The sequence below is a fragment of the Stenella coeruleoalba genome, assembly GCF_951394435.1.
Source record: "Stenella coeruleoalba genome assembly, chromosome: 10".
In the NCBI taxonomy this organism is placed as follows: Eukaryota; Metazoa; Chordata; class Mammalia; order Artiodactyla; family Delphinidae; genus Stenella; species Stenella coeruleoalba.
The window spans coordinates 59,135,506-59,148,193 of record NC_137156.1 but is presented as its reverse complement, the minus strand read 5'-3'; the positions used below and the strand labels follow the sequence as shown (position 1 = coordinate 59,148,193).

The window sequence follows — 12,688 nt, the reverse complement described above, 5'->3', positions numbered from 1 at the left end:
ATAAGAAGTCAGATGAGAAATTCAGGCAAGGCTTTATTGGAGCTCGTGCTGCAGCACACGGGAGCGAAAACAAGAAACAGGTGCCCTTGCTCACTTCCCAAGGCGAGGGCGAGCTGGTCCCTTAAATGGGGTGAGGCTGGGGGCGGATGGGTGGGTTGGACAGGAGGCGTAGCTTAGGTGGTCTGCACACCCCCTTGGTGGTGCTGTGTGCAGGGGTCATGTGCGCGGGGCCCTGCTTTTGCGGGGCCCTCCTTTTGCTCCCGGCACCTCAGAAGTGACAGTTGGTTTGTGACCTTTTTGTATCTTATTGTTCATAATTTGCCCCACTGAGCCTGTGTGCAGTTATTTTTAGTCCCTTATAGTTTCTTTGTATTGCAAGCACTCTGGTGAAGGGTCCCAGGTCCCAGCCTATCTCAATATGTTCTGGCCCGTAGCTCTTGGTCTGTGTGAAGGATATTATTTTTGTGTCATAGTTTGGTTACTGGCCTCTTGCTTACTTCGTACTGCTTCTAACAGTTGCTTGGTTTATGCCAAGTATACGATCATTTCTTCTGTAATGAATGCACTTTGTCTCCTCATTGCCTCTTCTTTCTTTCTTCTTACCTCACTACAGTTGTGGTGCCTCTAGATTAATGGTAAATAGTAATGGGATGATGGACTTGACTGGTTTCTTTTTGGGACAATTTCTAGTGTTTTGCCATTAAACATCATGCTGGCTTTTGACTGAAGAACTATTCGCTATTCTTGCTTTATTAGAGTTTTTCTTGTCAGGAATGGATGTAAAAATTATATCGAATGCCTTTTGAGTATCCAGGGAGGCGCTCACAATACTCCCCCCTCTAGTGCATTGATGTGGGGACGTTTTGTGAAAGGTGTTCCCATGGTGACTCATCCCAGTCTTCTTGATTGGAACCTATTTTGCTGTGGTGGATTCATCTTTTCACGGCTGCTGGGTTTTGTGTTGATGTTTAAAATGTAGGGTGATCTACAGATGTCTTTTTAGCTAAGGTCTAGTTCTTCTCAGACCATCTCCTCAAAGCCCACCAGCCAGTCTATTCACCCACATCCAGAGCCGGTGCTGAGACCTCTGGCCTCAGGCTTGGGGCAGATGAGGCATCCAGATGTTCCTCCCCTGGGCCTCCGGGAAGGTTGCCCTCTGTCAGGACACCAGGGGAGAACTGCAGAGGGAGTCATCAGAGGAGAGTAAGAGTCAGTACAGAGTAACCCACACCTCCCCCACCCCGACCTCCCCAAAGCCTCACGAATTCTTTAACAGACCAGCCTGCTGCCCTCCTTGGACAGAGATGCTGCCACTCTGGGGCAATCTGGCAGTGAGCTGGCCCGGCCAAGAGCCACCCTTCCCATCCAGAAGAACCTGGGCCTGTGACTGTCCCCAGGTGAGGGGAAGGTCCTGCATAGGGGGCAGGGCCACCAGGGACAGCAGGCAGTTCTTCTGGAATCCACCAGACTCAGATCAGGCACTGGCTGAGGAACGCGTCTTGGCCCAGGAGCCTGGCGGACGGGTTAGAGGACTCGGGCCACCCCTCGTGCCCTGTGCTGGGCTCCTCCCAGACCTCCCCTCCCCACAGCTGGGCCTGGTGTCCCTCTTGGCAGACTGCAGTGTCTTGTCCCACCAGATGTCCTGTTTGGGGACCCCAGAGCCAGGCCTCCCCCCGAAGCCTTCTGGTGTTGGTATCCTGGGCAGGGATGTGGGGCTCACCTGACAGGCAGGCTTTCAGTGATAGTCCTCACGTGAAGCACCCCCCGATCCTTCCTGCTGTCAGCCAGCTATGCACTTCATTCATTCAGCCTTTCACTCAGAAAACCTCAGCTGAGTCTCGTTGTGCAGAACAAGTGCTGGGGATCAGGCTGAACCATATCTTCTCTTTTGCATTGGGGAGCTTGTACTCTCTGGTGCCAAAAAACGTGTACCTGCCACCCAGTCTGACTCAGTGGTCAGAGCCAGACTTGCCTGGGTCTGAGTCTAGGCGCCACCGCTTTCTTTCTTTTTTTTGTCCACGCAGGCATGTGGGGTCTTAGCGTGGCGTGTGGGATCTTAGTTGCCTGACCAGGGATCAATCCCGCGCCCTCTGCGTTGGAAGCGTGGAGTCTTAACCACTGGACTGCCAGGGAAGTCCCTAGGTGCCACCACTTTCGCTCTGTGGGACCCTAGGCACGTTACTAGCCTCTGTGACTCAGTTCCCTCATCTTTGAAATGGGGATAATAACTGTATCTGGCTCCTGGCTGCTGGGAGGGGTTAAATGAGTGGTGATGGGTAAAGCACTCAGAGCGGTACCCAGCACAGAGTAAGGGCTTCACAACTGTTTAACTAGAATTAAACAAAAACTTCACGATCATCCAACTCTGCTAGGTTCATCAGAAAACCAAAACTGCAAAGGAGTATCATTTTTTCTTGGTAACTCCTCATTTTTTCAAAAAGGGGGAAAAAAATCAAATCCTGAAGCGATTTGGGAATGAAGCTTAAGCTTGGTCCTGCTTGACTACTGCAGTTTAAACGGAATTTCTCTTCAGTGGAAAAAAGTTCCCAGACAGCGTGGCAGATTAATCACACTGGCAACTGCACCTGGCCAGCCCCTTCCTGTTCAGCATTCAAATGGGTGTAGATTTGGGGACGCCAGTGCCGCCTGTATCACGTGGGCTGTTATTCCTCGTAGCTTCCAGCATTTCAGCTTGCAACGCTGCAGCGAGTTGAAATCTGCACAGGGTCAGGGAGCGTTTGGCAGGAGAAAGGGGGTTTGGCTGGCTGTGCATCAGGCATCACGTGAAATCCAGAGCAGTTACTGTATTTCAGTCTTGCTAGAACTGTCCTGGCATTTATTCTCCCAGCCAAAGAGGACTTGGTAGGTGGTGTCCATCTCACAGATGTGTCTGCACTCCAGAAACCAGGCCTGCACGTAGAAGAGAGTGGCTAGATTGTCATGGCGTTGCTTTATTTCAGACTCTGGTTCTCAGGCCTATAGGTGGGGTGGGGCCGGGGCTTCTGGAGGGAGGAACCCTGAGCTTCCTCCAGGCCTTCGGGCCTGTCCCTTCCAGGGCCCTCCAGGACAACCACCCTTGCTTTGTTTACATCATCACCTTGTGTGGTCCTCAGTGAGGTCCTGAGGGAGCATCACTGCTCCACTTTGTGGATGAGAAAACTGAGGCGTAGTGGGGTTAACTAACTTCCTTAGGTCGTGGAGTTAGGACACAGTGGAGCCACGATTCACCCCCAGATCACCTGGGCTCCAAACCAGGGTCACAGGCATGGCCCAGATTGTAGGCCAAATTCCCCTCTCTGTGTTTCTGTATGGCCCATGAGCTAAGAATGGTTTTAGCATTTTTAAGTGGTTGAAAAGCTCAAAAGAAGAATATTTTGTGACATATAAAAATTATATGAAATTAAAATGTCAGTGTATGTAAATAAAGGTTTTTTGGAACATAGCTATGACCATTTGTTTGCATATTAGGTAGAATACGTACAATATGCACTACAGAGGCAGAGGTGGGTAGTCGTGACAGAGACCATATGGCCTCCAAAGCCTAGAGTATTTACTGTCTGGCCCTTTATAGAGAAAGCTTGCCGACCTCTGTTCTAAACCTCTGTGTGGGCAGCCTCAAAGGCTCCTGCTGAGGAAGGCATGTGTGTGAATGCATGGAGGAGGACCACCCTCACCCGCTAAGTTCTAGGACCATATGGAGAAATATGGGGGCGTGATACTAGCCTCAGGTGGATTCAAAAATTGTTAGGGCAAATAGAGGTCTCTGGGGCATATGCCGCAGGGCTCCGTCCTCAGCCCTGTCCCGGTCAACACTTGTGTTACGAGCCTGAGCGAGGATACTGGGGCTCCCAGCTGATTGCTCTCGTTCCTTCTGCACAGAACCCTGGTGTGATTCACCTTCCCCCCATGCCTGGGCGCAGAGGTCTGTGCATCCCTGACTGCCACTGGACCAGGGATGATCCTGTGTCCAAATATGGTCCAGTCAGGCTGAAAGGAAGGACTTCTATTCCGTGACTGTTGGGGGATAGCTTCCTTTTCTCTCCTCGCCTCCCCGCCCCTCCCTCCCTCCCTTCCTGTGTCTCTATCTCCTTCTCTCTAGACATAACAAGGAAAAACATACCCACAACAGCCACCTGCAGGCTTCCTGAGACAACAAAGGGATGTCCTTAACATTGTGCGGGTACAGTGAGAAGCAGAAAGAAACCCGAGTCCTTACCGTGACAGTAGGAACTGCTAAATCCCCCCGCTGCCCCACCACGAGACTTCCTGCGGTAGATGATCTTAATTTCCCCTACAGTTAAAGCCATTTTGAGCCAGGCTTTTCTCTTACTGGTAATTGTTGTTCTCCAAAGTCTGGGAGACCAAAGCAGTGACTGTCTGCGCCGGGGGCTCATTCGTGGGCTCGCTGCCTGGACAGGGCTCTGGCCGTTTGCCCCCGGCCAAGCTGGGCCTGTCCTCCAGGTTTGGGACAGTAGCTGGGACTGTTTAACACTGTCTCGTTTCTGGACTCCGGTTTTGTGAGGTTGATTGGTGAATAGAACTATAGTTATTTTCTGGCTTGTGTAGAAGGAAATCAATTTTGTATTTCTTCAGAATATGTGAGAGTTTCCTACAAAGGGAGATGGAAATGGAGGGAGACCTTTTCCGGCCAGCGCTGAGCTGGGCCCGAGTGGACTGCGAGGGGGCTGGCCCGGCTTTGATGAGCGCCGCATCCTGGGGCTTATAGGTTGTGTCGTCCCCCCAACCCCGCCCCCGTCCCCTCTGCCATTTGTGGAGGGGGTTGGCTGCATGTGGCAGAGGGAGGCACGATGGTGGTGCTGGCTAAAGCTGGATCAGATCTGCGGCTTGGGTTGGCAGAACAGCCTCCTTCACAGTTTTGAAAGCTCTTCTCCAGCCTTAACTAGTGTAATGATGGGGACCTCACTTGACCTCTAACTGGCTCACCCTTCCCGACCTTCAGGGAAGCAGGGCAGGATAACAGAGAGCACTGGGCTCAAGCCAGGCAGACCTCGGTTCAAATCCCAGCTGTACTGCTTTCACATGTAGGACCTTGGGCAAGTCTGGGGTCAGTGTCCCCCTGTGTAAATGGGGACAATAATATTTCTATTGCAAGGCTGCAGTGAGGAGCGGGTGAGATAGAGATGCAGCAGTGATGCCGGTCATCTGAGTGATGTCTTCTGAGCCCACCAATTCTCCAACTCCAGCTGGGTGTACAATTTGATTCTGACACTATCCACCTGGACTCAATGTCGGATCCCACAAGTGAAGGGCTCATTCCCACAAGACTGCTGATTCAGATACCAGTCGCAAATCCTGGGCCACCCGGACTTCTGACCAACTGGCTATAAGTTGGGGGTTCTCGTGACCCCCTCCTCATGTTTAATAATTTGCTAGAGTGGCTCATAGAACTCAGGAAAACGCTTTACTTTTGTGTACTGGTTTATTACAAAGGATGTAAGTGAGCAGTCAGTTGAAGAGGTACATGGGGTGAGAGGTCTGGAAGGGTCCCAAGTATACAAGCCTGTATGTCCTCATGGAGTCGGAGTGCATCACCCTCCTGGCATGTGGGTGTGTTCTCCAACCTGGAAGCTCCCCAAATCTCACTGTTGAAGACTTTTTATAACCCAGTTTCCAGCTCTCCTACTCTTCCCAGAAGTTGGAGGGTAGGGTTGAAAGTTCTGCTCTCTCCTTGTCTATCTGGCAATCAGCCTGAAGTGATCTAAGGGCCCCGCTGAGTCACCTTATTAAACTCTGATATGGTCAGAGGGTTTATTATGAATAACAAAAGACACTCATATCACTGAGCAAATTGCAGGGGTTTTAGGAGCGCTGTGCCAGGAACCAGGGAAGAGACCATATTTCTTATTAAAGCACATCGTGATCATCCCTGAGGGAGCGTCATTGCTCCCATTTTAGGCATCCAGTGTAAGAGGAGCCAGGAACAGGAATGCTCTCCTTCCTGACTTTGATTCAGGCCTCCTGCAGGGTGAAAGCACTGTCCTAAGGCAGGAGCTGCCTGGATGGTCATTAAAAGATTTTTATCTCTGTAAAGGGAGGAACCCCTGATGTAGCATTTGCTGATTAAAGAGAAAGTGGTCATGTGTGGGTCTCCCCAGGCAGACGAGACAGTCAGCCCCAGGCTGGAGCTCAGGGCCAGTGGCAGAGATTAAGCAGTGAATGTTGGGTGGAAATCCACGCAGTGTGAGCAAGCAGTCCTGGTGCAGGGCAGGCTGGCTGAGGAGCAAGCAGAAGCCCTGTCACAGCCGGAGGCCAGCAGCAGAGCTGACCAGTGCCAAGATCCCTGAGGATGGCCCCCAGCGTGTGGCCCCAGGGCTCCGGCGGCCCGAGTGCTGGGCCCTCAGAGGACGGTGTCCCCGCAGGTCCATGACCGCCTGGATCGCTATTGCTGCGGCTTCGAGCCCGAGCCCTCGGACCCCTGTGTGGAAGAGAGGCTCCGAGAGAAATGCCGGAACCCGGGGGAGCTGCGGCTGGTCCACATCTTGGTATGTCCCCGGGTCGCCCCAGACTCAGGTCTTCCTGTCTCCATCAGCAGATGCTGTTGGCAAGTGTCAGAGATCACGTGACCTTGGGGTGTCCCAATCCTGTTCTTTTCAGCAGCAGAACCCTTTAAATGTTTTCAGGAAGCCTTAATATATAGAACTGACACAGGTGGAACTTTGAGGATGTGGTTTAGGTAGGTATGGGGTGTGGGCTGGAGCTGTTGTCACTAACTCCTCTGAGCCCTGAAGACTCCGGGGACGCCCTAAGGCTCCAGGAAGCAGAGTGTAATAACCGTGTGTCTAGTAGGATGCCCTCAATGTGCCAGTAAATATGGAAATTGGGGCCTGGAGCGGGGAAGGGGGTTTCCCAAGCTGCATGTCTGGTTGGTGGCAGTGACAGGGCGCTCTCCTGGCCCCTGATGGCTCACAGGCTGGGGCTGTTGGAGGAACACTGTGCTGCCTCCTGTGAAAACTACAGCCCAGGGTGGGAAGCCGTGTGCCGTGGCCATCGGTGAGAGGCTGGTGGGGCAGAACAGCCGCTTCTCCTGCATGAGGAGCAAAGTGCCACCCTAGGGAGGGGCTGCTCTGTCTTCCCCCAGTGAGGCTGGTGTCCTCACCGCCTCACCTTGGCCAGCTGCTCTGGACGGTAGCCATCAGATGCTGCCCTGGGCCGAGCGTCAGGCAGCCCCACCAGCCTGCAGGCCAGGGCTGCCTCATGGTGCTGCTGGGTGGTGGGAACTCTCCCTCCCCTGCCCCAGAGCCACCTCTCTCCTTCCCCAGTAAAAGGCACATATTCCTGGGAGAGGGAGGGCTTTTATATCCATCCTTTACCCCTGGTGGGCAGCTGTCTCACACATCCTTCCCGATATCAGTTTTTGGAGGGAGGAGTCATTGGGTTTCGAGAAATAGATGATCCCTGGTATGTGCAGGGGGGTGAGAGGTAGAAGAAGCAGAGAGAGGGGAAGCTGAGGTCCTGAAGACAAAGGTTCATAATTTAAGCCCAGGTTGCTGAAGAGAATTATGGGAAACTACCAGGGAATCATGGCAAATGTGTAAGAACGGAGTGTGTGCATGGAGGTGGGAGCCGGAAGAGATGGCCTCCTGTTCCCACCATACCAGAGTTTTAAGGTGCTAAAGAATTCCCTGCTGCTGATTTCAGTGGGTTTTTTTTTGTTGGTTTTTTGTTTTGTTTTGTTTTGTTTTTTGCGGTATGCAGGCCTGTCACTGCTGTGGGCTCTCCCATTGCGGAGCACAGGCTCCGGACGCGCAGGCTCAGTGGCCATGGCTCACGGGCCCAGCCGCTCCATGGCATGTGGGATCTTCCCGGACCGAACCCATGTCCCCTGCATCGGCAGGCGGACTCCCAACCACTGCGCCACTAGGGAAGCCCTGATTTCAGTTTTGAAGAGTTTTCAGAGGCCCTAAAACTGTGGGGACAGAGGATGGGCAGTGCTATCTGAGGATGGAGGGTGTCTTGTGTCCTCGGTGATGCTCAGGGGAACGCCTGGGACAGGGGCACAGGGCGCACGTGGGCGGGCATACGTGTATGAGGGTGTACATGTACGATACATCCCGCAGCCTCAGCCCCTGGGTGGGCTACCTCTGCCCCTTCCCATTTCCACCCGTGCTCCTCAGCCCTTCGGCCACCAGAACAGGAATCAGTCCCTCTGCCTTGCAATTTTGCAGAAGGTGCTGTGGCTTTTGGCTACGGGTCCAGGTTTGAACCAGCCAGCTACTGATTAGCTGTGTGACCTTATGCAAATTACTTCTTTGTGCCTCTGTTTCTGTAAAATGAGGCTAATATCAGTGGCCACCTCCCAAGGTTGCTGGGAGGGTTCACTGAGAGGGTGCCTGGATGTCCTAAGCACGGCAGTGGCATGGAGTGAGCTCACTGCTCAGTGCGAGGGGAGCATCTGGGCGAGTAGCAGGCTGGGTGTTGGGACTGACAGCTCAGGGCTCCCCAAGCTGCTGAGCCCCGACAGAGTCCAGGGGCACCGGCTAGGCTGCTCCCTGACTCTCCTCTGTCTCTGTCCATTTCTTGCCTGAGGTCCGGAGCAGTGATCTCTCTCATCTGGTCTACATCGATAACGCCGGCAACCTTCAGCACCCGGAGCACAAGCTGAATTTCCGGCTGCTGGAGGGCATCGACGGGTGAGGGTCAGAGCGGTTGGGTGGAGGTTCAGGGGCTGAGGCTTGATGGCCCTGCTGTAGACCTTGAACTGTGGCTCCAGAGAAGCCCACAGTCCCTCAGACAAAAGCTGCTGGATGAGCCTCAGAAGGGGGTGAGGAGTCCTGGGAAAGCTGAGGGGATACAGCCAGCAGGCCCTTCAAGTCCATGATGGGCTGCCCCCTCCCCAGTATCCAGAGGGCCTCCTGGCCCTGCACAACATGGGCTGCCCTGCTGGGGAGTGGGCAGGCTGGCCCTTCCCTGGCAGGGAGCTAGCCTGGGAGACACCTTCCCTGCTCACACCTGCAGCGGCTGGGCCTTCCTAGGGCTCCTCCTCACTTCACCCGGGCCAGCAGAGTGGATTCACCCACCCAGGGAGGTGGGACCCATCGAAAGCTCTATCCCCTGCCTGCTGTCACAGCAGAGCGGGTGGAAGGGTTCCTGGATAACTAGTCAGCAGGTGGCCCCGGAGACTTTGCGGGCTGGCTTTGCGGGCCCCCAGCTGTGCAGGTTCTGGCCGACTGGCCTGGCCTTTCACGGAAACTCTCTGAGATGGCTTTTGCTCTTCCTTTCTGTTATGGGACTGGGGGACCTTCCTCCAGGTTTCCTGAGTCTGTCGTGAAGGTTCTCGCATCAGGGTGCCTACAGAATATGCTGCTGAAGTCACTGCAGACAGACCCGGTGTTCTGGGAAAGCCAAGGCGGGCAGCAGGGCCTACGGCGGGTCCTGCAGACCCTGGAGCGGCGAGGACAGGTCCTGCTGAGCCACATCCAGACGCACAACCTGACACTCTTCAGGGACGAGGGCCCGTAAGCCCCCCATGGTCTGGGCGGGACTCTCACCTCACTGCAGGGGGAAGAAGCGGGGGCATCTCACGACATGACCTGAGTGGATAAGTGCCCATCCTCACGGCCACATTTTCTTGGGTTTACCCGCCTTGAAGACAAAAGGGAAAGGCCAGAAATCAGGAGGGCACCATGGATTCCACAGGACGTGTCATCTGCTTGGGATGGTGGAGGAGGTGGTGAGTGTTGGGTTTTCAGTCTCATCACGTTCTTTTCTGCCTGCTCAGCCCTGGCTATTTACTCCCTTGCACCAATAAATACACAAGAATGTTCTATGAACTGCCCCAGGTACTGTAAAGTCGTGCGTTCCACATGCACATGCGGAGCTGGACAACTCTGTGTGTGTGTGTGTGCATGTGTAGAGGTGTGCAGGTAGTTGTGCACGTGTGGTATGTGTGTATGCCCACATGCATACATGAGATGAGCCTGATTAAGGATCTTCACAGAGTTGTACTTGTGGCCCAGAACTGCTCTGGCTGAAAGTGAACTCAGCTCCAAGAAATGAAACACTAAGCATTTTGTCTTTATAGGCTTTAGATGTTCAATCCTTATTCACTTATGTTTTTGGTTTAAGAATTATGAAAGTAATACATGCTCACTAAAAACAGATTCATAAATAACAGAAGCATGTAAGATAAAAAGTGAGAGTTCCAGAAACCCCCTAGAGATGTGATACGTATTTTAGTCACACTCACACTGCATGCAAATGAAAATATAATAAAGTAGGATATCTTTGTTTGTCAACTCACTATTTGTACTTTACTATGTTTACTATGTTCTTTATCCGCCAACTGGGTTGACCCAATTCTTATTCATGACTGCATGGAACTCCCAGGCAGGGACGTGTCACATTTCATTTAGCTGTTCTCATTATGATGAACATTTAGATGGTTCAGACTTTTCACCAATTCTGGACAGTGCTGCCGTGAACATCTTTGCATGGTGTGCAAGTATTTCTGCTAGCTAGGTTTCTATGGGTGGGTTTCTGCATCAAAGTATATGGGCATTCTTTATGTTCAGAGACTGCCGAATCCCCTCCAAAATGGTGGTGTCAATTTGCCCTCATACACAGAGGGTAGGGGACTTACTATTTTCCCTACACCTCGTCAACACTTGCTATTCTCAAACTTTTTGTTTTTAATTCATCTGATAGGGAAACCTATTTCTAATTTTCATTTTTTATTGAAGTATAGTTGATTTACAATATCATGTTAATTTCAGGACTACAGCAAAGTGATTCGGTTATATATCTGTAATTTCAAATTATTTTCCATTATAAGTTATACAGGATATTGAATATTGTTCCCTTTGTTATACAGTAAATCCTTGTTGCTTATGAGTTTTATGTATAATAGTTTGTATCTGTTAATCCCAAACTCCTAATTTATCCCTCCCCATCCCTGTTCCTCTTTGGTAACCGTAAGTTTGTTTACTATGTCTGCAAGTCTGTTTCTGTTTTGTATATAGATTCATTTGTATTATTTCTTAGATCCCACATATAAGTGATATATAATATTTGTCTTTCTTTCTCTGGCTTACTTCACTAAGTATAATATTCTCTAAGTCCATCCATGTTGCTGCAAATGGCAATATTTCATTCTTTTAAAAAAATATTTATTTAGGCTGCACCAGGTCTTAGTTATGGCATGTGGACTTCTTAGTTGCAGCATGCAAACTCTTAGCTGTGGCATGAATGTGGGATCTAGTTCCTCAACCAGGGATTGAACCCAGGCCCCCTGCATTGGGAGCATGGAGTCTTACCCACTGGACCACCAGGGAAGTCCCAATATTTCATTCTTTTTTATGGCTGAGTAATATTCCATTGCACATGTATACCACATCTTCTTCTTTTTTTTTTTTTTTTTTTTTACGGTACGCGGACCTCTCACTGTTGTGGCCTCTCCCCTTGCGGAGCACAGGCTCCGGACGCGCAGGCTCAGCGGCCATGGCTCACGGGCCTAGCTACTCCGCGGCATGTGGGATCTTCCCGGACCGGGGCACAAACCCGCGTCCCCTGCATTGGCAGGCGGACTCTCAACCACTGCGCCACCAGGGAAGCCCAACCACATCTTCTTAAACCAAATCGCCTGTTGATGGGCACTTGGGTTGTTTCCATGTCTTGGCTATTGTAAATCATGCTGCTATGAACATAGCAGTGCATGTATTTTTTTAAGTATAGTTTTGTCTGGATATATGCCCAGGATTAGGATTGCCGGATCATATGGCAACTCTATTTTTAGTTTTTTGAGGAAACTCTGTACCATTCTCCATAGTGGCTGCACCAATTTACATTCCCACCAACAGTGTAGGAGGGTTCCCTTTTCTCCACACCCTCTCCAGCATTTGTTATTGTAGACTTTTTAAGGCTGGCCATTCTGACCAGTGTGAGGTGGTACCACACTGTAGTTTTTATTTGCATTTCTCTAATAATTAGTGATGTTGAGCATCTTTCCATGTGCCTGTTGGCCATCTGTATGTCTTCTTTGGAGAAGTGTCTTTTTAGGTCTTCTGCCCATTTTTTGATTGGGTTGTTTTTGTTGCTGTTGTTGTTGAGTTGTATGAGCTATTTGTGTATTTTGGAAATTAAGCCCTTGTTGGTCGCATCATTTGCAAATATTTTCTCCCAGTCTACAGGTTGTCTTTTCATTTTGTTTATGATTTCCTTTGCTGTACAAAAGCTTGTAAGTTTGATTAGTTTCCATTTGTTTAGTTTTGCTTTTATTTCTTTTGGCTTGGGAGACTGACCTAAGAAAATATTGGTACGATTTATGTTAGAGAATATTTTGCCTATGTTCTCTTCTAGGAGTTTTATGGTGTCATGTCTTATATTTAAGGCATTTTGAGTTTATTTTTGTGTATGGTGTGAGGGTGTGTTCCAACTTCGTTGATTTACATGCAGCTGTCCAACTTTCCCAACACTACTTGCTGAAGAGACGGTTTTTTTCTTTTTCCCTTTTTTCCATTGTATATTCTTGCCTACCTCTGGATCTATTTATATTGTCTGATTTTTTTTCCTTCCACTGTCTCTTGATATCCTGGGAATTTTAGTTGAATGTCAGACACTGTGTATAAAATATTGCAGAAGCTCTAAATGAGCCTTTAGCTTATGGCAGGCAGGTAGAATTAGGATAGATCGTTTTAATCCAATCACAGAATGGATTGGCTATCAGTCTTTA

General features: G+C 50.6%; 1 protein-coding gene across 6 annotated transcripts in view; it reads left to right on the top strand.

Moving 5' to 3' along the window:
- The window catches only part of GASK1A (golgi associated kinase 1A), a gene marked incomplete at its 5' end in the record, with an annotated part of 71,632 nt that overhangs the window by 50,320 nt on the left and 8,624 nt on the right, over positions 1 to 12,688 (top strand). For 5 of the 6 annotated variants that reach the window (XM_079932797.1, XM_079932796.1, XM_079932799.1 and 2 more), the window contains 3 exons: positions 6,381 to 6,503; positions 8,548 to 8,651; positions 9,270 to 11,277. In XM_079932797.1, coding sequence (XP_079788923.1) covers positions 6,381 to 6,503; positions 8,548 to 8,651; positions 9,270 to 9,480 — 438 coding nt within the window. In that variant the 3' untranslated portion in view covers positions 9,481 to 11,277. Of the gene's footprint in view, positions 1 to 6,380; positions 6,504 to 8,547; positions 8,652 to 9,269; positions 11,278 to 12,688 lie in introns of those variants that run through there. The other variant, XR_013829990.1, reaches the window with a different exon arrangement.